This window comes from Rhipicephalus sanguineus, chromosome 11, assembly GCF_013339695.2.
Source record: "Rhipicephalus sanguineus isolate Rsan-2018 chromosome 11, BIME_Rsan_1.4, whole genome shotgun sequence".
NCBI lineage: Eukaryota > Metazoa > Arthropoda > Arachnida > Ixodida > Ixodidae > Rhipicephalus > Rhipicephalus sanguineus.
Genome location: NC_051186.1, coordinates 17,307,968 through 17,326,500, shown reverse-complemented (window position 1 = coordinate 17,326,500; position 18,533 = coordinate 17,307,968). Strand labels below are relative to the sequence as shown.

The following is an 18,533-nucleotide window of genomic DNA, read 5'->3' as shown; positions in this document are numbered from 1 at the left end:
GTTCCGGTCAAAAATATCGTTTTTAGTTTTTCGTTTTCGGTTTTCGTTCCGTTCCGACACATTGATATGAACGCCTGAATGGAGAAACGCTATGTCATGCGCTTATGCACATCACCGTCAAAGCTGGTAATAGTGCTTAGCCTTCATTATATTCTTTTTTATCTTTTTCTACGCTTTTACAAATAAGAAGTGCACGCACTGATCAGGCACTAACTTCGTCTCTTTTTTTGTGCGATTTCAAGCCCACGTCCACTTTACACCCTCTGCATTACACATACAAATCCTTCGCCTTAAAACACGAAATGGTCACCGCTAATGAGGAAGACCGCACGTCCGATAATGCCTGCCCATGACTACATCTGAATAATCATATCCCCTCACAAGGTTTTGAAGCGAGATCGCCTTCAGAATTACAATGGCCTCTCGGCCTGATTTCGCCTAAATCTTCAGCACCTGGCATTACAGGCCAGTCATGATGGTATTTAAAATATTCATAAATTACTTCTAGCGTCTCTGCTGATAGTACTTAGACGATTCCACAGACTAGAAGAGGAGTGGATTTTTTTAGATCTGTTGGTCCATTACACGTTGCTCAGTAGCAATGACAGCATTTTGTAGGAGCAGTCAACCTCCGTAATGCTTAACAATGGACGGCAATTAAAATCTTTGAGAAATAGTGCTGCACCGCTTTACGTGTAGGTAAAGTAGTTAAAACAACGTTGTGAAACATACTAAAACTACGAACCCTGCAAAATAAAATGTTCGGCGCCATTGTTAATGGGTGCTATGATTTGCCCACTAAGCATGTCTTCTTACAATGTAATGTTGTACATGTAAACAAATCATTTGACTACAGATTTGCATGTTTTTGTAAAACAATAACAAGAAAAAATACTTGCTTTTTTTCTGAAATTGTTCCACTTACGTTTCGCCACTCATCATACGACACCAGAGTACAAAGTACATACGTATAACCAAAGTGTAGAACAAACTATCGTTTTTCACTGTTGAGTTTTGTGCCAAAGTTCCTTATTACCTCATTTTATGACTGCCTAAATACTATGTCTCTTTCTGCCATTCGCAAGAGCATTATTCGGCAATCTGTGGCACCGCATTATCAAGTGTTTCGCTTTCTTCATATTGTATGAATCTATGTTATTTTACAGTCACAGTACTGTTGCCAATTATGATACATAGGTCTCTTTATCAATTTTATTTTATTTTTGCAAATGCATAGAGACTTGTACGAACTTTCTGCCAGTGCTTGTTCTCTGCTTTGTGCCTACTGCTGACATGTAAGGATGGCGAGGCCCGTCAAGTGGCGCAAAATTCGCTGCTTTTTTCTCGCCATCCCTAGATTGTATGTACATACTGAAATAAAGACTTGTCTGATTGATTGATTGATTGATTGATTGATTGATTGATTGATTGATTGATTGATTGATTGATTGATTGATTGATTGATTGATTGATTGATTGAATGAATGAATGAATGAAATGCATCGGGCTTTTACGCCATATTCCTGGTACGTCTGTGTGAGGTGTGTTTTGAACGTCCATGGGGCGTTAAATATTAGCGGTAAATTGGGACAGTTTTTATTTGTATAAATTCTTGGCGTCCTCACTGTACTTGAGCTCGTGATCGACTTTGGGAAATAAATCAGTTGATTTGTTCCTACAGAGTGTTTGGCATTTTTTTAGATGTTAAGGTGCGACATTTATGAAGTAACATCGTACGAGACACTTTTAATGCGGTGGCTCGTCGGTTTTCTTTAATAATCCACTTTCAGGTTCCTTATATTATTTTACCGCCTTGTGTTCGTACCTGTTGATAGAGTAGCGCGAAGGGAATTATCAATGAAAATCTAAATTGTGCATCACCAAATCAAAGAACGAAGTAAAGAAAAAGAAGCAAATACCAATCAAGAACGTGGTAAAAACACTAGTCTTGACACAGAATAGCTGTAGCTGCAACTTACTTTAGAATGATGTAATTACACAGCTGACGAGCTACAACAATTTGACCCTGCGGGCAGACAACCGCCTAGTACGCCCAATGTATTCTGTTTCATACTTTTGCATAGCTCTCGGTGAAGCTGTTGTTGGCTCGTAGATTGTTACTAGACGTTCATTGCTCTCGAATGCCTACACCAGAGAGAAACTGGTAGACAACAATTCTACTGTAGTACTCGTCTTGCCCAGTTCTTCTTGTGTATTTTGTGTGTTCTGCGCTGCCAAGTACCTTCATGGATTAGTACAGGAGCGCTCGCCTTGCACAGTTCTTCTTGTGTATTTTGTGTGTTCTGCGCTGCCAAGTACCTTCATGGATCAGTACAGGAGCGCTCGCCTTGCCCAGTTCTTCGTGTGTATTTTGTGTGTTCTGCGCTGCCAAGTACCTTCATGGATCAGTACAGGAGCGCTCGCATTGCCCAGTTCTTTTTGTGTATTTTGTGTGTTCTGCGCTTCCAAGTACATTGATGGATCAGTACAGGAGCGCTCGCCTTGCCCAGTTCTTCTTGTGTATTTTGTGGGTTCTGCGCTGCCAAGTACCTTCATGGATCAGTACAGGCGCGCTCGCCTTGCCCAGTTCTTCTTGTGTATTTTGTGTATTCTGCGCTTCCAAGTACCTTCATGGATCAGTACAGGAGCGCTCGTCTTGCCCAGTTCTTCTTGTGTATTTTGTGTGTTCTGCGCTGCCCAGTACCTTCATGGATCAGTACAGGAGCGCTCGTCTTGCCCAGTTCTTCTTGTGTATTTTGTATATTCTGCGCTACCAAGTAGCTTGATGGATCAGTACAGGAACGCTCGCCTTGCCCAGTTCTTCTTGTGTATTTTGTGTGTTCTGCGCTGCCAAGTACCTTCATTGATCAGTACAGGAGCGCTCGCCTTGCCCAGTTCTTCTTGCGTATTTTGTGTGTTCTGCGCTGCCAAGTACCTTCATGGATCACTACAGGAGCGCTCGCCTTGCCCAGTTTTTGTGTATTTTGTGTGTTCTGCGCTTCCAAGTACATTCATGGATCAGTACAAACTCGCCCAACTTTCTGCTGTTCTACTGTAGTGCGTCTGCCAAAGTACACAGAGGAGAATCCCGACTATCAACACCGCGATCTATACCTTATTAAATGTTCTTTGCATTCTCGATTCTCCTCCGGCTCTGGCACTGGAATTTGGTGAGTGTTGCAAAAAACTTCCGGAGTATTAAACTCTCTTGCCATCTAAAAAAAACGAAGAATGTGATCACCGGTTTTCAGCAATATGTCCGCGTTTATCAGTATCGTAGCGCTTTCATGCAATGGCTTTGTTTTTAGGCAACCTTGTTGTCGCGCGGTTCCTTGGCAAGTTCGAAACTCCATGCAACGAAGTGCTTCTCTTGTGAAACACATCTTGCCCGTCTCTGCCGTTTTCTGGATTCTACACTGCAATTGTGGGGTCTGCCGCCCCCTACATCACGGTGATGGACGTGCAACCCCAAGAGGTTCCGTCCGGTTCCGGTTCAACCGCGGGGATCGCCTCGAGGAAGCGTGGTAACACAGCAAGCGAGAGCGAGGACACCGAGCTGTACTCCGCATCAGGCGATGAGTCCTCCGAAGACGGCTTTCAACCTCTGTTGTACCGCAAGGCCAAACGAAGAATCATCAACGCATCGTCGGCGTCAAGCACAACCACTGTGAAAACTGCGCCCCAGCGTTGGCCCCACTCCATCCTGTTTGTGCCACAGAACGCTATCGACAATCTGCGTGTCCTCAACAGGCAAGCATTGTCTTTGTACCTTGAAAACACAGTGCCAAACGAGATCAAGGATATCAGGTTAAACACGAGGAAAAACATTTTGGCAATCGATGTGATGAACCCGAGTGCGCTGAGCACGCTGCAGCATGTAACGCAGCTGGGGAACATCAAAGTCCGGCCAATCATTCCAGCGGATGGTGCCACCGTAGCAGGTGTCATCTATGACATCGACACTGAAATCGCCAATGAAGACCTCCCAGTGCTTATAAAACCGGCGAATGAAAACAACGTCATTGTCCATGTAGGTCACCTAGGTAACACACGTTGTGTGCGAGTAACGTTCAAGGGTGACTGCCTACCGTCTTACGTGAAGGTTGGCCATTTTCGTCACCAGGTCCGTCCATTTATACCGAGGCCTATGCAATGTTTCAACTGCCAGAAGATTGGCCACGTGAAGGGCGTTTGCAGAAATTCCGCAGTGTGCCCCCGATGCGCCCAACCTCATTCAGAAGACAACTGTAGTGCAACTACGCTGAAGTGCCCGAACTGTCATAGTGCTCACAGTGCTTCCTCCAAGGACTGTCCTCAGATAAAGAAGGAGATTTCTGTTCTGAAAACAGATGGTGAGAGACAGTTCAACTCACAAAGAGGCAGCGGAAAAAGTGAGGCGAAGACGACGTCGCCGTCGAAGGTCGTCACGAAGGACAATGTCGCATTCAGTGAGAAAGTCCATTCCTCCGGCTCCCAGCGCGGCAAACACCAACGCCGCTGAAAGAGAGGCTACTTGTAGATCTCTCTCAACAAATGAATGGCCACCACTTAAGGAAACGCAACCAGTAGAGAAGCCACAGCAGAAGGAGCCTCAACCACAAGTGCAAGATGCTACAACGGCATGGCACACAGATCACCAAGTGGTAGCGATTCTGCGATCATTGATGAACGCCATTCGCATGTTGTTAGGCAACATGAAGACGACGTCAGCTAGAAGTGCCCTTCAAGTACTGGACGCTCTCAGTCCGGTGCTGGCAGCCCTTGAATAGACCATGGCTCAGTCACCGATGTCTTTCAGGGATGAGGTCCGGAATGCAGCAATATTTGAGTGGAATGCCAGAGGACTGAGATCGCGCATTGCTGATTTTCGGCGATTCGTGTACGCCAATAAGTTTCCCGTAATCGTCATCTGCGAGCCGAATTTATCCAGTGCAATAAGACTTTCTGGATACGAACTTTTTATGTCGTCTGCCATTACTGAAAGAAGCAAGGTTCTCGTGTTCATTCGCCGCGATCTCACTTACATCCTTCAGCCTGTACCACCTCATGATGATAATCAATATGTATGTTTAAGAGTGAAAAAGAAGAGACTTACCATTACAGTTGTGGGCGCATACCTATCACCATCAAGTCGGTTTGATCATAAAAGATTACGACACATCCTATCATCAGCCCCTGATCCATGTGTTATCATCGGGGATTTTAACGCCCATCATACTCTATGGGGATGCCCGAAGACCGACGTGAAAGGCAGAAATTTGGTGTCTTTCGGCTCCGATAATGAACTTTTGTTGTTGAATGATGGCAGTCCTACATTTTTACGTGGCTCCACATACCGCAGCTGCCTCGACTTGGCTTTTGTTTCACGAAGCTTAGTGAGGCATTACGGGGTGGTTCACGGACATAGAAACGCGTGGGAGTGACCATATTCCCACATACGTCAGGATTAGAGGATTGTCACCTTCCAAGATACACGACACGATACGAAGAGTGGACTGGACGAAATTTGAGTCTCGAATGATAGACCAATGTCAAGACCACATACTAGACTTGGAAGAGGCAATCAAGAGCACTGTACAGGACTCTGTGCGTACTTTCACCTGCTCTTCGAAATTCACGGACTTCGATCTAGAGTTGGAGCGACTTCGCGCAATCCGGCGACGTGCTGAAAGGAGGTACCGACGCACGAAGGCCATTGACGATTTACGGACTGCTAGACGTATGCAGAAAAAGATCCAGCGTCGGTTGGATAAGGTCGAATTCCAACGCTGGACTGCTTTCTGCGAGTCCCTCGACCCTCGTAAGCCATTATCGCAGCTATGGAGGACGGTACGAGGTTTGCGGTCATCCCCCGTTCAGAGGTCTCCATTCAAGGCTTTGGGCATTTACCAAAAGCGACCAGATATTGACGTAGCAGAAGAATTCTGCGCCAGATTATCTGGACAACTTACAGCACCCGACAGTTTATAACTTTCGAACAGCTGTCCACCACCACGTGACCCCCGCATGGACCTCCCCTTCTCCATCCAAGAACTGAAGGCAGCGCTCGCTTCGTGCAAACGTTCGTCAGCACCAGGACCTGACGAATCTCCTACAATAACATCTACCCAGATACCATGGCCGGCTTTCGCCGTGGTCGATCATCAGTTGATGGCGTCATCGACCTAATCACCTTCGTGGAGCACGAGAAAGGCCGCAAGCGTCTTTGCGCTTCTTTGTTCCTCGACGTCAAAGGGGCCTATGACAACGTTACTCATGAAGCCGTCCTTGCCGCACTAGAAGACGTCGGAGTGGGCGGTCGAATGTTCAAATGGATACGCAGCTACCTCTGCATGCGATCCTTTTTTGTGATCACGGAGGACGGGGACACTTCCCTACACTACAGTTATCGTGGTGTTCCCCAGGGCGGTGTGCTCAGCCCTGTGCTGTTCAATCTTACGCTGATTGCTCTCCATGCACACCTGCCAAGCACTGGTTGTTTGTCAACTTACGCAGATGATATCTTCGTCTGGACATCTGCGGTAACTCGCCTGCAGCTGCGAGCGAGAATCCAGAGAGCAGCCACTCAAGTTGCTCTGTACCTCCGCGATCGAGGCCTGGAAATTTCTACCGGAAAGAGTGCTCTTCTGGCATTTACGCGCAAACCAAAGTCTAACTACAGTGTATCAATCAATGGTCAAAGTATAACGTATTGTCGATCACACAAGTTCCTGGGCGTCATAACAGACAGAGAACTATCATGGAGTCCTCACGTCTCGTACCTGAAAAAGCGGTTCGCAGGCATTTCTCACCTCTTTAAGTTTTTCGCTGGAAAGACTTGGGGAATGTCGCCCAGTGCTATGTTACAACTGTACAGGGTGCTGGTTTCGGTTTCCTGCGATACAGTTTGCCTGCATTAACTAACACAAACCAGGCCCAGACCCTCCGGATTTGTTTAGGCCTGCCTCAAAGTGCTTCAACAGCGGCGACCATAGCCATCGCCAAGGACCGCCTCATAAAGACTCATATTGAGGTTGAAGCACTGAGGACCCACATAAGGCATCTTGCCCGGACACCACACCACCACCTAGCCTCTCTACCAGCGGACAGACCACGCACCTCCTTTTGCCGAACAGTAACGACACACGGCGAATCTCTACCAACTGGCTTCACACCGGCGGCGAGACCTTCGGTTCCTCCATGGTGCCGGAAACAACCAGTCATCAACCTGACAATACCAGGCGTCAAGAAAAAACAAGATCTGTCAGCACCAGCTGTTAAACAGCTCGCTTTACTTCTATTGTACGAGAAGTATCACGACTCGACTCACATCTACACCGACGGCTCCGTCCTACCGAGCACTTCAACAGCGGCGGTCGTGATTCCAACGATCGCCACAACTATCAAGTTCAGGACGGCTCACCCAACAACATCGAGGGCAGCAGAGCTCACAGCGCTTCGCGCCGCGCTGCTTTTCATTAACGACCAAATGAGAAAAAGGTGGACGATTTTCTGCGACTCCAAGGCGGCACTGCAGTCTCTACTGTCGACTTTACGCCGCGGTCCGCACGAACAGTTGGTATTTGAGACTGCCGAGATGTTCCACCACCTCACCGAGAAAGGACACTGCATTACATTTCAATGGCTACCAAGTCACTGTGGGATTATCGGCAATGAACGGACTGATCAAGCTGCCCGTTCAGCCCATACAGAGGACCGCGACCTGTCGATACCTCTTTCTAGGACAGACGCTGCTCAGATGCTCCGCATGCTCGCTCGCCAATGCACCATGTCAAATTGAAATGAGCCACATTTCATGCATGCACGACTACACTCCTTTGATCCCACGTTAAGCCTTTGACTGCCATCAAGACTTCGCCGAGGTGACGATACCGTTCTCTGTAGATTATGGCTGGGCGTCGCGTTTACCCATGCGTATGTATTTCGCATAGGGATGGCAGACACCACCGCCTGTGAGCACTGCGGTGACGAAGAAACGATTCGGCATGTTCTGTGTGACTGTCCGAAGTATAGAACACAGAGAAAATCTCTTTGCCATGCTCTCGACAAGTTAGACGACCAGCCTCTATCAGAAGAAAGACTTTTATGCCATCGTCCGGACATAACTTCGCAGAAGAAGGCTTTACAAGCACTACTTGCCTTCCTGTTATCCACTGGCCTGTCAGAGCGCCTCTGAGCGGAACGCTCTTGTGTGTGTGTCGTTGTGATTGTTTTTTTTTCTTATTATTTATTTTCTCTCTCTCGCTTTCAACTCCCTATTCCCCAGTGCAGGGTAGCATACCGGATGCAAACTTCTGGTTAACCTCCCTGCCTTCCTCTGCTCTTTCTCTCTTTCTTGTAATTCATTATTTTACGCACGGGCACCCGTTTTCATTTACTGATCCATGAAAACGGGTGCAAATATGCAAGTGTTCGTTCACTTGCCGTAAAAGTTTTCAAATGAGTATTTAAATGGAGCGCCCAATGTTCCAATGATTTTCACCGTTTGTAGCCTCTGTCAAGAAGACGAATGCAACACCAGCGCTCGTGTTGTTCAATCTTCTTCTGTGTGTTTTTGTTTTGCGCTGTTTGAAAATGAGCCCCAAACCAACTAGACCAACTCTACCTTTCCTGCAGAAGAATGAAAGATACACCTGCCGGAACGTGGAGGCTGCTTCTCGTTACTGGTACAAAATTACACTTACACCGACAGCAGGAGCTTCATGAAAGGCGTTTATTCGGTTTGGAGGACAAAACCGCTTGAGTGAGTTCTGTATTTATTTATTTATTTATTTATTTATTTATTTATTTATTTATTTATTTATTTATTTATTTATTTATTTATTTAACAGCACTGCCAATCTCCTCAGAGATTATAGCAGAGAAGGCACGTGAAAAGAAATTTGCAGTGGCTTAGCTCGGCTATGCCAGGATATACGTAGCGTTAGCAAAGGTCAGCTGATTATTCTGAGCTTTCCAGATTGTTTAGGATTAGCTTGATTGCCATGCTTACTGCTGCTTCAATGACACACATTCGGCCATATCGTTCAGAACCGGTAGACCTGGCGGCATGGCCGGGTAACGATATCCATTGGTAACGCTAAAGAGCGGAATGTTCTGCATAACGAGAAAGTTCTTGCGCGAAACTGAACTCTTTCTTTTTATTTAACTTATGCCGTAGGGCATACTGGCGCCAATAAAAAAAAGAAAGTTCTTGCACGTTGTACAAACCCGCGCCACGGTTTCACCCCACTCAGGCGCCGGCACTACACTCAACGTTTCACGCATGGCACTATTTAGCGGCGTCAAGTGTTTCATGTGCCATAGTCTTTCACACACGTCGCACACGTATCCAAACGGATTGTTTACGAAGTCCGTCTCGAAGATCCGAGTCGCACTGGCGCTTTCGCTAAGTTTCACAGTATAGGCAGTCGATCGGCGAGCCTTGACGGCGTCTTGTTGCTGCTAGAGAGGTGGTCGAGCACGTCGCTCAGCATCCTGGCGACGCCGCTTTGCTAGACGTTTCTCCCTTTCCTCAAGTGTCTCCGCAGCACGTTTAGCCTTCCTCTGTTCATACTTCGTACGCTGAACCGCTAATTGCGAGACAACTCCTTCGGAATCCGATGACATAAGCTTCTCGGCTCTTCTACGCCGTTGCGCACTCGTTCTTCTCCATGGCGTTACCCACCAGCAAACGCCAGTCAGAGGCGCTATCAAGCGGCACCAGCGCATTGTCAGACGGCGACTGCACAGCGAAGGCGAATAGCTGCGCGCGCCATGGCTACGACGTCACCCCTCTGGAATGCGCAGAGCAGCAGCGGCAAGTCGCGCGCACCGGCGCCAGTCTGTCTGGCCGGCTACGACGCCACTTCTCCCGCTCTCTGCCACCAGCAGCGGTGAGGCGGAAAGCCGCGCGCGGCGGTGGCGGAGAGCGTGTGAGATGCAGGCTCCGCACTCATCCTCGCGCATGCGCAACACGGCTCATGATGACAAACGCGAAATCGGCTCCGGCTAGGCAAGTGTAGCTAACGCTAAAATAATATATGTTTACACACAATCATATATGGTTAAAATCCCAATAAAAGTCAAAATGACATAGAAAATGGTACATTATACATTGCGATAGAAGAACACACAATAAAACGATTTTAGTAACAATATCATGGGCGAGGTAATCGCTAAAAACAACTGCAAAGGGATAAGATATACATTTGCAAACATGGCGTTGAATCAGCAAGTACACATTACTATTGAACACATTGTTCAAACAATTTTATGAGAAACATATTAATCGAAGAACATGTCCCTTAAAATATTGCGTTCATAGAAATAGCGTAGAAAAACTATGTGTTAGTAGATGGTAAAGGCTCATCGGTTAGTGGGTTTATTCATGTTGTAATGTCGTTAGTGCTCTTTGTGAGGTAAGCAATTTGCTTACAATTGCATATGTAAACATGTTTATGGATGACTCGGTGGTTAGTGTAGGTTTCAGTGAGTTCCAATTTTTAATTGTTAGAGCGAGAAATGAATATTTGAAGCAATTACTGTTGGAAGAGTATTCAGCAAGAGTATGGGAATGCTTATGACGGTTTGGTCTCCATCTTGAGAACCTTTTAGCGCAAACTAAGACAGTGACACAGAGGGAGGGTTGGTGTGCCATTAAAATAAGATACATACCTTGAAGTATCTATTTGTATAAGTATATGGCAAGAAGCGTGATCTTCAGTGTCAACGAATTAGAGTAAAGAATAGGTTTACCAAATGAAACGTCATATTGAATTCAGCCTATGCCAACGAGGAAATCCTTGCTCTAACGTTTAATGTTTTGCGAAAACTTGTCAATAGAGCTAATAGGGTTTTCCTTAAGAAATATTTCGTTTATATACCTCGCGATGCTGTCACCTGAGCAAAGAACTCACCAAAGGAGCAACGAAGATGAAGTAATTGATACCTAAAAACGTAAGCCAGCGGAACGCCTAGGGAAATGTTGCCGGACATCAGGAGCCACCGCCATTGAGAACAACGAGCCACACTCTCGTGCATGTACGAGGACGTGATTTGCAAGATGTGGCGTTTGTAATAATGTGCCTCGCTTTTACAAGCGTAGAACCATGACACTTGAAACCAAATATTGATGTATATCCTAAGCTCATCTTTTTTACTGCTGTTGTGCCACTTATTCCACCATCCCCCATAGCCATGACACTGCAGAAATATACCGAACAGCACCAGCGAAGGGTGCGTATACGTCACTCTATGTTAGATTTATTTTTTACTCTTCCTCTCTATTTCCTACACCCTCCATCTCTGGCCTTCATCCGATGAAAAATGCAGCCAGATTTACACTCAGCGGGGCCGCCATGGCCCATCGCGTTCGCCAGTCCGGGTTCCGCTTTCACACATTTGTCATTCCCAGCGGGTTATCTGTCGACACGTGGCGGCTAGGATTCCAAATCGAGCGAGCTTCCCGGGAACTCGGCAGTCCGTTTTTTTACCGCTTCCATAATCATCGGGGCCGAGTGTGGCGCTTACTCTTCTACATTGGGGCCCTTGATTTTCGTACTTTCATGTTGTCCAGCTGCGAGTCGGATTTACCGGCATTTTTTTTGGTCTCGGAGGGTTGACTGCCTTCATATACCCTTATCATGAAAAGTGCGAATATACTAGTCACTACGGAGTCACTTCAACGAGTGTTTCTCAATCTTTTTTGCTCCTGTACCTTTCTTGAAGTTGTATTAAATATCAAACAAACATTCAGTCAATCATTCATTTATAAGTAGAATGAGGCTTTCAGTCCGAAGATCTCGCGCGTGGTTAAGCTTAGGTGGGGCTGTGTAATTATTTTTCCGTTTGTGCATCATAAAAGGCGCATCTTCTCTCTAAAGTAATTGCCCATTTCGTGCATTTTAATGTAGCTTCGGATGCCTTGGGTTTGATCTGATTTTGAGCATTTCGCTGACGTATTTCCGTGACAGCAATACGTCATGAACGTCTTTATGAACACCGGATAAAGCACTTTCGTGTTAAAACTATCGATATCGCTATTGATAATAAGTTCAATAGACCTACTTCATGTTTGTAAACAGCGGTAGGCGCCGTCGACATACTGAGGCGCTTATAGCGACGTCGCGAAGCGTAGGCTCCTCCGAGCCCAAAGCTCGCTACCGCCCTCTATGACGACATGACAACAAGCACAGCAGCAGCCAACAGCCAAGCACCGTGTGTCGGGGCGCGTGTTTACAAGAGGCGGCCGGGCGGCCGCGACAGACGAAGTTCTCGTGGCGCCAACAAAAACTCTGAAATGAACGTATAAATGCTATGTCGACGTGCAACTCTACCTCTGCTAACCTCGCCATAACATTAGGTATCTTGACGCCACGAATGTTACTGATTCGCGAAATGCCATCGACGTTGCTGTGGTCACACGTGTACACTTCAATTTGTTAACTAATTTAAGAACGGACCTCCTAGCCCCGCAAGCCGCTCTTTGCTGCGGTGTGAGAATGCGCAGAGCAAAATTACGAACAGGTCCATAATCGTTACGGTAAATCCTCGCACATAAACAAGTTGCCGGGTCAGTTACTCATTCAAACGTGAAGGGCGATCTCGGTGACTTAATTGGCGACACAGCTGCGAGAACGTAATAAACAGTTGCTACATGCCATGGAGGAAACTGCTACATATCACTTCAGCGTACGGGCCCGCGGCTCTGGCCGTACGCTGAAGTCGCGGACGCGAAGGCCTACAGCCCGTAAACAGACTCGGAACATTTCACGCTTGCAGTTTGCCTGTGCAGTCTGACAGACTTGGAAATGTCTTAATGCGTATCGCAGCCATAAGAGCCTTGTCCAATGCACCTGTGTTGCATGTGTCATCGCATCCGCGCATGCAACTTGGAAAAGCATAGCCGAAGTCGTGCTTTCATACGCTGCTGCGCTACAGCTTTAGTTCACGCGAATGCTAATTCTTACCCTTCTGACTTCCACATTTTTCAATCGCGATGAATTCTCCGCATACGAGATTGCAAAGCTATCCACACCGCTTACGTATTTGTGCTCTGAGGTGAACATGGTTCCAGTGGCTCCACACAAGGGTTACGCGAAAGAAAGTTGTGCGGGACATTACAATGGCGCACATTTGACAAAGCTACTCGTTATCTTTAGATAAAACGACCCGCGCAAACCGCTCCATTTTTGTCACGCTACCGATGAGTCGGCGTCGCAGACGGGTTCTCATGTTTAACAGCTTCTACCAATTTCTTGCGACGGTCTTCGTAAAAAGAAAGTGGACAAAACCGTATTCCGCCTCGTTTGTGCCTCCCTGCGTAAGTAACCGCAACGCATCTCGTCGGTACACCGTTTCTTCTTCGTAGCACGACGGCAAACAGCGCACGCCCCAGCAAAAACACGGGAGCAACTGCGGCTGGCACAGCGGCTTTTGCCTACCGCGCGAAACTAAACGTCCGACGACAGCGCCACCGCATTTTCGTGAAGTATGTCCGGTAGAATTCGTCTATAGTACTATCCATAGCATAAGAAAATTACACCATCTCCCGCTAAAGGGGAACATGAGGTGATGCGAAGCCGGAGCACTTGCACGATCGAGTTCCGTTGACGTTCGTTGGGCATGCTGCCGACCTCACGTCGTGGAACGCGAAGAGGAACGCTACGCGCGTCGTGTCTTCCCTCTAGCCTGGCCGTTAATTTTCACAGGGCGAGCGGGGAATGTGGTCGATAGGCGCGAGAGTGCGCTGGCGCTCCTCGCGGCGTTGCGCAGGAAAGAATCAGGCGCGCGAGCGCGAGAGGGGGAGCGTAGGAGAGGAGGTGTGTGGAGACGGTTTGCGCATGCGCAGTAAGGGTGGTCACGCCACACACCACCACCAGCACCGGATTGAACTCCGCCAAAAGATGCTTCGCATCTAATATCAAACGCGCACACTAATTGCAGCATAAATTTGGTTCCCGAGTGCGTGGTATAATGGTGGAGCAGGAGTAGCATGCTACGGCAAGAAAGTTGGCATGCTCTTGTTCCGTCATCAGAATGCTTGTCTGACACATGATAATTAGGTTGAACTCTACAGCTTTATCGGAAATGAAGCCGTTACATGTGGTGCAACTGCGCTGCTTCATGTTTATATTGCATTTTGTGACTTCGAAAGAAAGCTTGGCACAGCGAAGCAGGCACCCGCCGCCGCTACTCCCCGTCGACTGATATGTTTAGCTTCGATATGTGCTGCTTCCTCCTCGGGAATACGCAGCCAGACTATGCACTATAGACCGGAGGTTGCGCGCGATGTCTCGGTCGGTGGGCGTGGCTTAGATACTGCGCATGCGCATCTTGGCCTGGTGGTGCGTATCTTGTCGCTAGACGACGCAAGGTTTGCTTGCCCTTTCTTTCTATCTTTTTTCTCACTCTGCTTATTTCTCTCTCTTACGTTGATGTTCTCTCCGTCCCTCTTCTTCTGAATTTCTTTCCCTCTTTTTATTTCTTTCTCATTCTTTCTGTGCCACGCATTACTCTCTCCCCTCCTCCTTTCCCCCTCATCACCATCACATCTCTCCACCTCACACTCACTTCCCTTTCCCACCCCGTTGCTACGTTATATTACACAGTCCAATGCTCTGCTCTGCTAGCGTGCCTGGATAGCCGAGTGGTCAGGACGCTGGCCTTCGGAGCGAGGGTACGCGGGTTCAAATCCGGCTCGTGAAGAATTTTTTTTGCAAGAATTTTTCTGTTCCTCTTTTCTTTTGTATTTCTTTCCGTCTCTCTGTTTCTTTCCGTCTCTCTGTACTCATTCCCAGGTAGCCGCACAGTGGCACATACCCGTTAAGATGATAGGTCTCTGCGATCGACTCGCAAGGATCGATCTGCTGAACAGATTCACTGTTAAAATATGAAGAACTAAGTTTGTTAACCGTAAGTTGTAACTGGTCACTTTTGAATGTCACTTTATCGATGTACATATCCCGGTATTTTCCCGGCGGAAATATTTTTATTTCTTTCGCCAAACAATTGCTGATAGATTAAGAGAACTCAATATTGCTGATAGTTAGGTATCGCAAATGTTTCGACACTATCAACGGCCAGCAGCAGCATAATCAGTGATGGCACCCTCGATAGTATTATTTGTAATAATACTGTCGATGGCACTATCGATAATACTATCGATAGTTGATCGATAGTGGCACTATCGATAGTTTCTTTACACTATCGATAGTCAACTTACCGATAGTTGTGCATCAATACTCTTTGGGCCTCCTGCCCTGGCCCAGCGAGGATGATCTCCCACGGCTCCCTAGTGTAAATGCATACCATTGTAGAGTTTGCCTCTTGTTGTCTTGCTGCGCACTCCCACGTCACATCTTACAGCAAAGATACGACAAATGTGTCGTATCTCTGCTCACTGGGTTATGCATGACTCCAACTCTGCTGGGCCTGCGTTGTCGCTTGAACTCGCCTCTCTGCGCTGCGCCACGTGATGTGAGACAGTAATAACGTACATTGAATGCGGTCGCATTCCGACAAAAAACGTGCGCTTGAATTGTGATCGCGGACATATTACTAGGCGACCATTCAATGGGAGACAATATTCAGGAATCAGATAGCCTTCTGGATTTGTCCCATTATACAACAAAAGGGTACGACGTTGGGCTAGTTGGTGGGGCGTAGTTTTATGTGTACAACAGCTCGTAAAACGCGGACGAAGAGAGAACGCAAGACGACACCAGCGCTGGTGTCGCCGTTCGTTTTTTCTTCGTGCTTCTTTTATGCGCTGTCGTTCACTTCAAACTTGGAATACCAATGTCGAGCATCATGAGCAGCACGCATGTTGCATGGATATCGTTTCCTCCAATGGGAACGTGTCGACAACACGCTTAAATAACTTTGAAGACACCTGACAGCGAAACAATTGTACTTCAGAAAAAGGTGAAGAGGTACCTCTCATTATTTTCGCTGTTTCTGCCGCACATATTTACGAACAGGAACGGTCGTAGTGCCGCGGGAACCACGTGCATCAAAGCTCTGCTACGCCTAAGGCAGCATTGCCGGGGCCTTCGCATTTTTAGCACTCCCCAGAGTACGAGAACGTTTCCGCATGACTTCCGGGCGCGTCCGGATTCCAAGCTGGAACAGCAAAATCATTAAGTGTTCTGAGAGCTCGCACCAACCAAAAGTGGCGTGGCGCATGGCTTCCTGCGTACGGTAAAGTGCCATGACGCCTTCCATGACGCGGAAGAACTTTTTTCCTATGGTCGTCGTAAAAAATCTCGTCTCTGGGGCACCTTGCCAATATATTGTCGTGTTTTTTGTCCTCCTGGGGTGCGCTAAGCGCCTGCTTGCCGCTGGGATTTGAACGAACGTACCATGGGGGCGTCTGGAAGTTAGCGACAGGCAATGCTAATAAAACATCCCCTAACTTTGCGCTTTGCTGCAAAGCGCGCAGTAAAGTTTTGTCGCGGAAAGATGCCGTAAATCACTCAGAGTTTCCTCTACAGTATAGAAGCTGTGTGTTCCTGGATGGGCAGGCATAAAAAAACTCTTAACGGTCTTCAAGTAAGCAGGTAAATCAAATAAGTGATGTATTCTTTGCTTTCTTGCAATGTTTTGAACTGAAGGTTTGCTTATCGCGTATACTCAGGTTGGCGAGCGCCATTACCGTGAAAGAAATTATCATGTCGTGTAACAATTCGTAAAGTTGATGCATTGGACACGAAGGCGTGGGATACTTAACTGTCAAGCAAAATGCGTGGGCCTGATTCCAGCTCAAACACTGCACTTCTTTTTTCTCTACATCCCTCGGGATTTATCGCTCACAGACCATGACGTCGAGGCTGAAACTACATTTTACACGACACGGGCTCTATAACTCAAGGGCGAAGAGAGAACAGAGTTTAAAAGAAATGCTTTCCGTACAAAGAACTGATGGCTAAGCGCAGAGCTAAGAAACCTTGGGCGACTAAATCTTCCATCAAGGAAATAAAATGCAAAAATAAATTATTCGAACTTTTTTTTTTCAAATAAAGATGAAGACACGCTAAGACGTTTCAAAGAGCAAAGAAACATAGTTGACAGAATGCTGCGTCATGAAAAGCGAAAGTACCTAAACAGCACGTACAACAGTGATGTAATGAACAAATCGGAGCTAGCTTGGTCAATACTAAATGAATTTCTTGGCCGTGACGATAACAACTTCAGACCCACTGAGCTTGTGGTAGATTGTGACACTATTCGCAGTGCTGATTTAGCGAACGTGTTCGATGATTATTTTGTGTCCTTAACAAAGCAAGCGCACAATCCAGCTTGTACTGTATATGTATTGGACAGTACCCCAGAGAGTGCGTTTTGGGCACCGACAGCAGCCAGCGAAAGTGCTCACGCTTTCTCATCTATAAAAGACAGCACATGTTGTGACGCATGCGACATCCAGATTAGACCCAATAAACACGTCCTACATCTCATTGCTGGTTTATTGGAATATATCTTCAACCTCATTTTTTTCAACTGGAATCCTTCCACAGGAATTACAAGTGGCGAAAGTAATAGTGTTGTAGAAGACAGGAGATAAGAATTCACTACCCTATTGAAAATCGTGGGTTGGTGGATGCTGGAATTCTTGGTGGACAAGGTGGAAACAATAGTGGATGTGGTGGAAACTGTGGTGGTCATAATGGCTGATGATGGCGAGAGTGGAAAAAATGTTGGCAGATGGTGGTGGTGGTGGCGAGCTTCTTTTGGTGTTAAGTGGAAAATGCTGGCTGATGGTGGCGAGAGTGGAAAAATGGTGGCAGATGGTGGTGGTGGTGGCGAGCTTTTTTTGGTGTTTAGTGGAAAATGCTGGCTGATGGTGGCGAGCAAAACGTGTTTTGGTGGATGGCTTGGTGAAAAAGCTGGATGACGGTGGCATGATGTGAAATCACTGTCACTTCTAATGTTTCGCTGTTCAATGTGTAGAAAAATATGTTTACAGTTCAAAGAAGCCAACGCCGATCATTAAGCTTTTCAGCACGCTTTTTTTTATTCATGCGGCGTAACCGCCTCAAGATTTGTGGAGCACAGCAGCCGTGAATGTTTATATTTTACGCACGTACTTATCAGGTTTACATCCGCGATGTGCTGCTCCATTGTGATGCTTACAAGTCTAGAAGTGTCGGTGTGAACAGCGACAGTATCTGTGTTACATCGGCGCGCAGTTGCCGAGAAGTAAATGAGCCCTTCCAGCGGGTAGACCAGAAAAGAGCCGCCGCTTGATACCGTCACGCTAGAAACGCAACTCTGGCAATTCTTGCACACTCACTTACCTCAGCGGCACTTTAAGGTAACAGTGAAAATGCGTGCGACGCTAAAATGCACAAACTTTTACCTTCGGCCTGCGTCGAGATAAGCCCGACCAAGTATCATTTCCACCATCATATTCTACCACCATGATTGCCACCAAAGGTTAGGCATAGCTTACCGACCGAGTCCGTCTACGTGTTATATCGGCACTTCTGGGTTTCAGGAAACACGATTCCGATGAGTACGAATGACTTTACAGCACAGGTGTGGCATCGGCT

The 18,533-nt window shown here is 46.9% G+C and overlaps 1 protein-coding gene across 1 annotated transcript in view; it reads left to right on the top strand.

The window, feature by feature from the left end:
• The first annotated feature begins 3,454 nt into the window (after positions 1–3,454).
• Positions 3,455–18,533, top strand: part of LOC119374894 (uncharacterized) — a 29,144-nt gene continuing 14,065 nt past the window's right edge. Inside the window, exon 1 of the mRNA XM_049411072.1 lies at positions 3,455–3,750. Coding sequence (XP_049267029.1) covers positions 3,455–3,750 — 296 coding nt within the window. The remainder of the gene's footprint in view (positions 3,751–18,533) is intronic.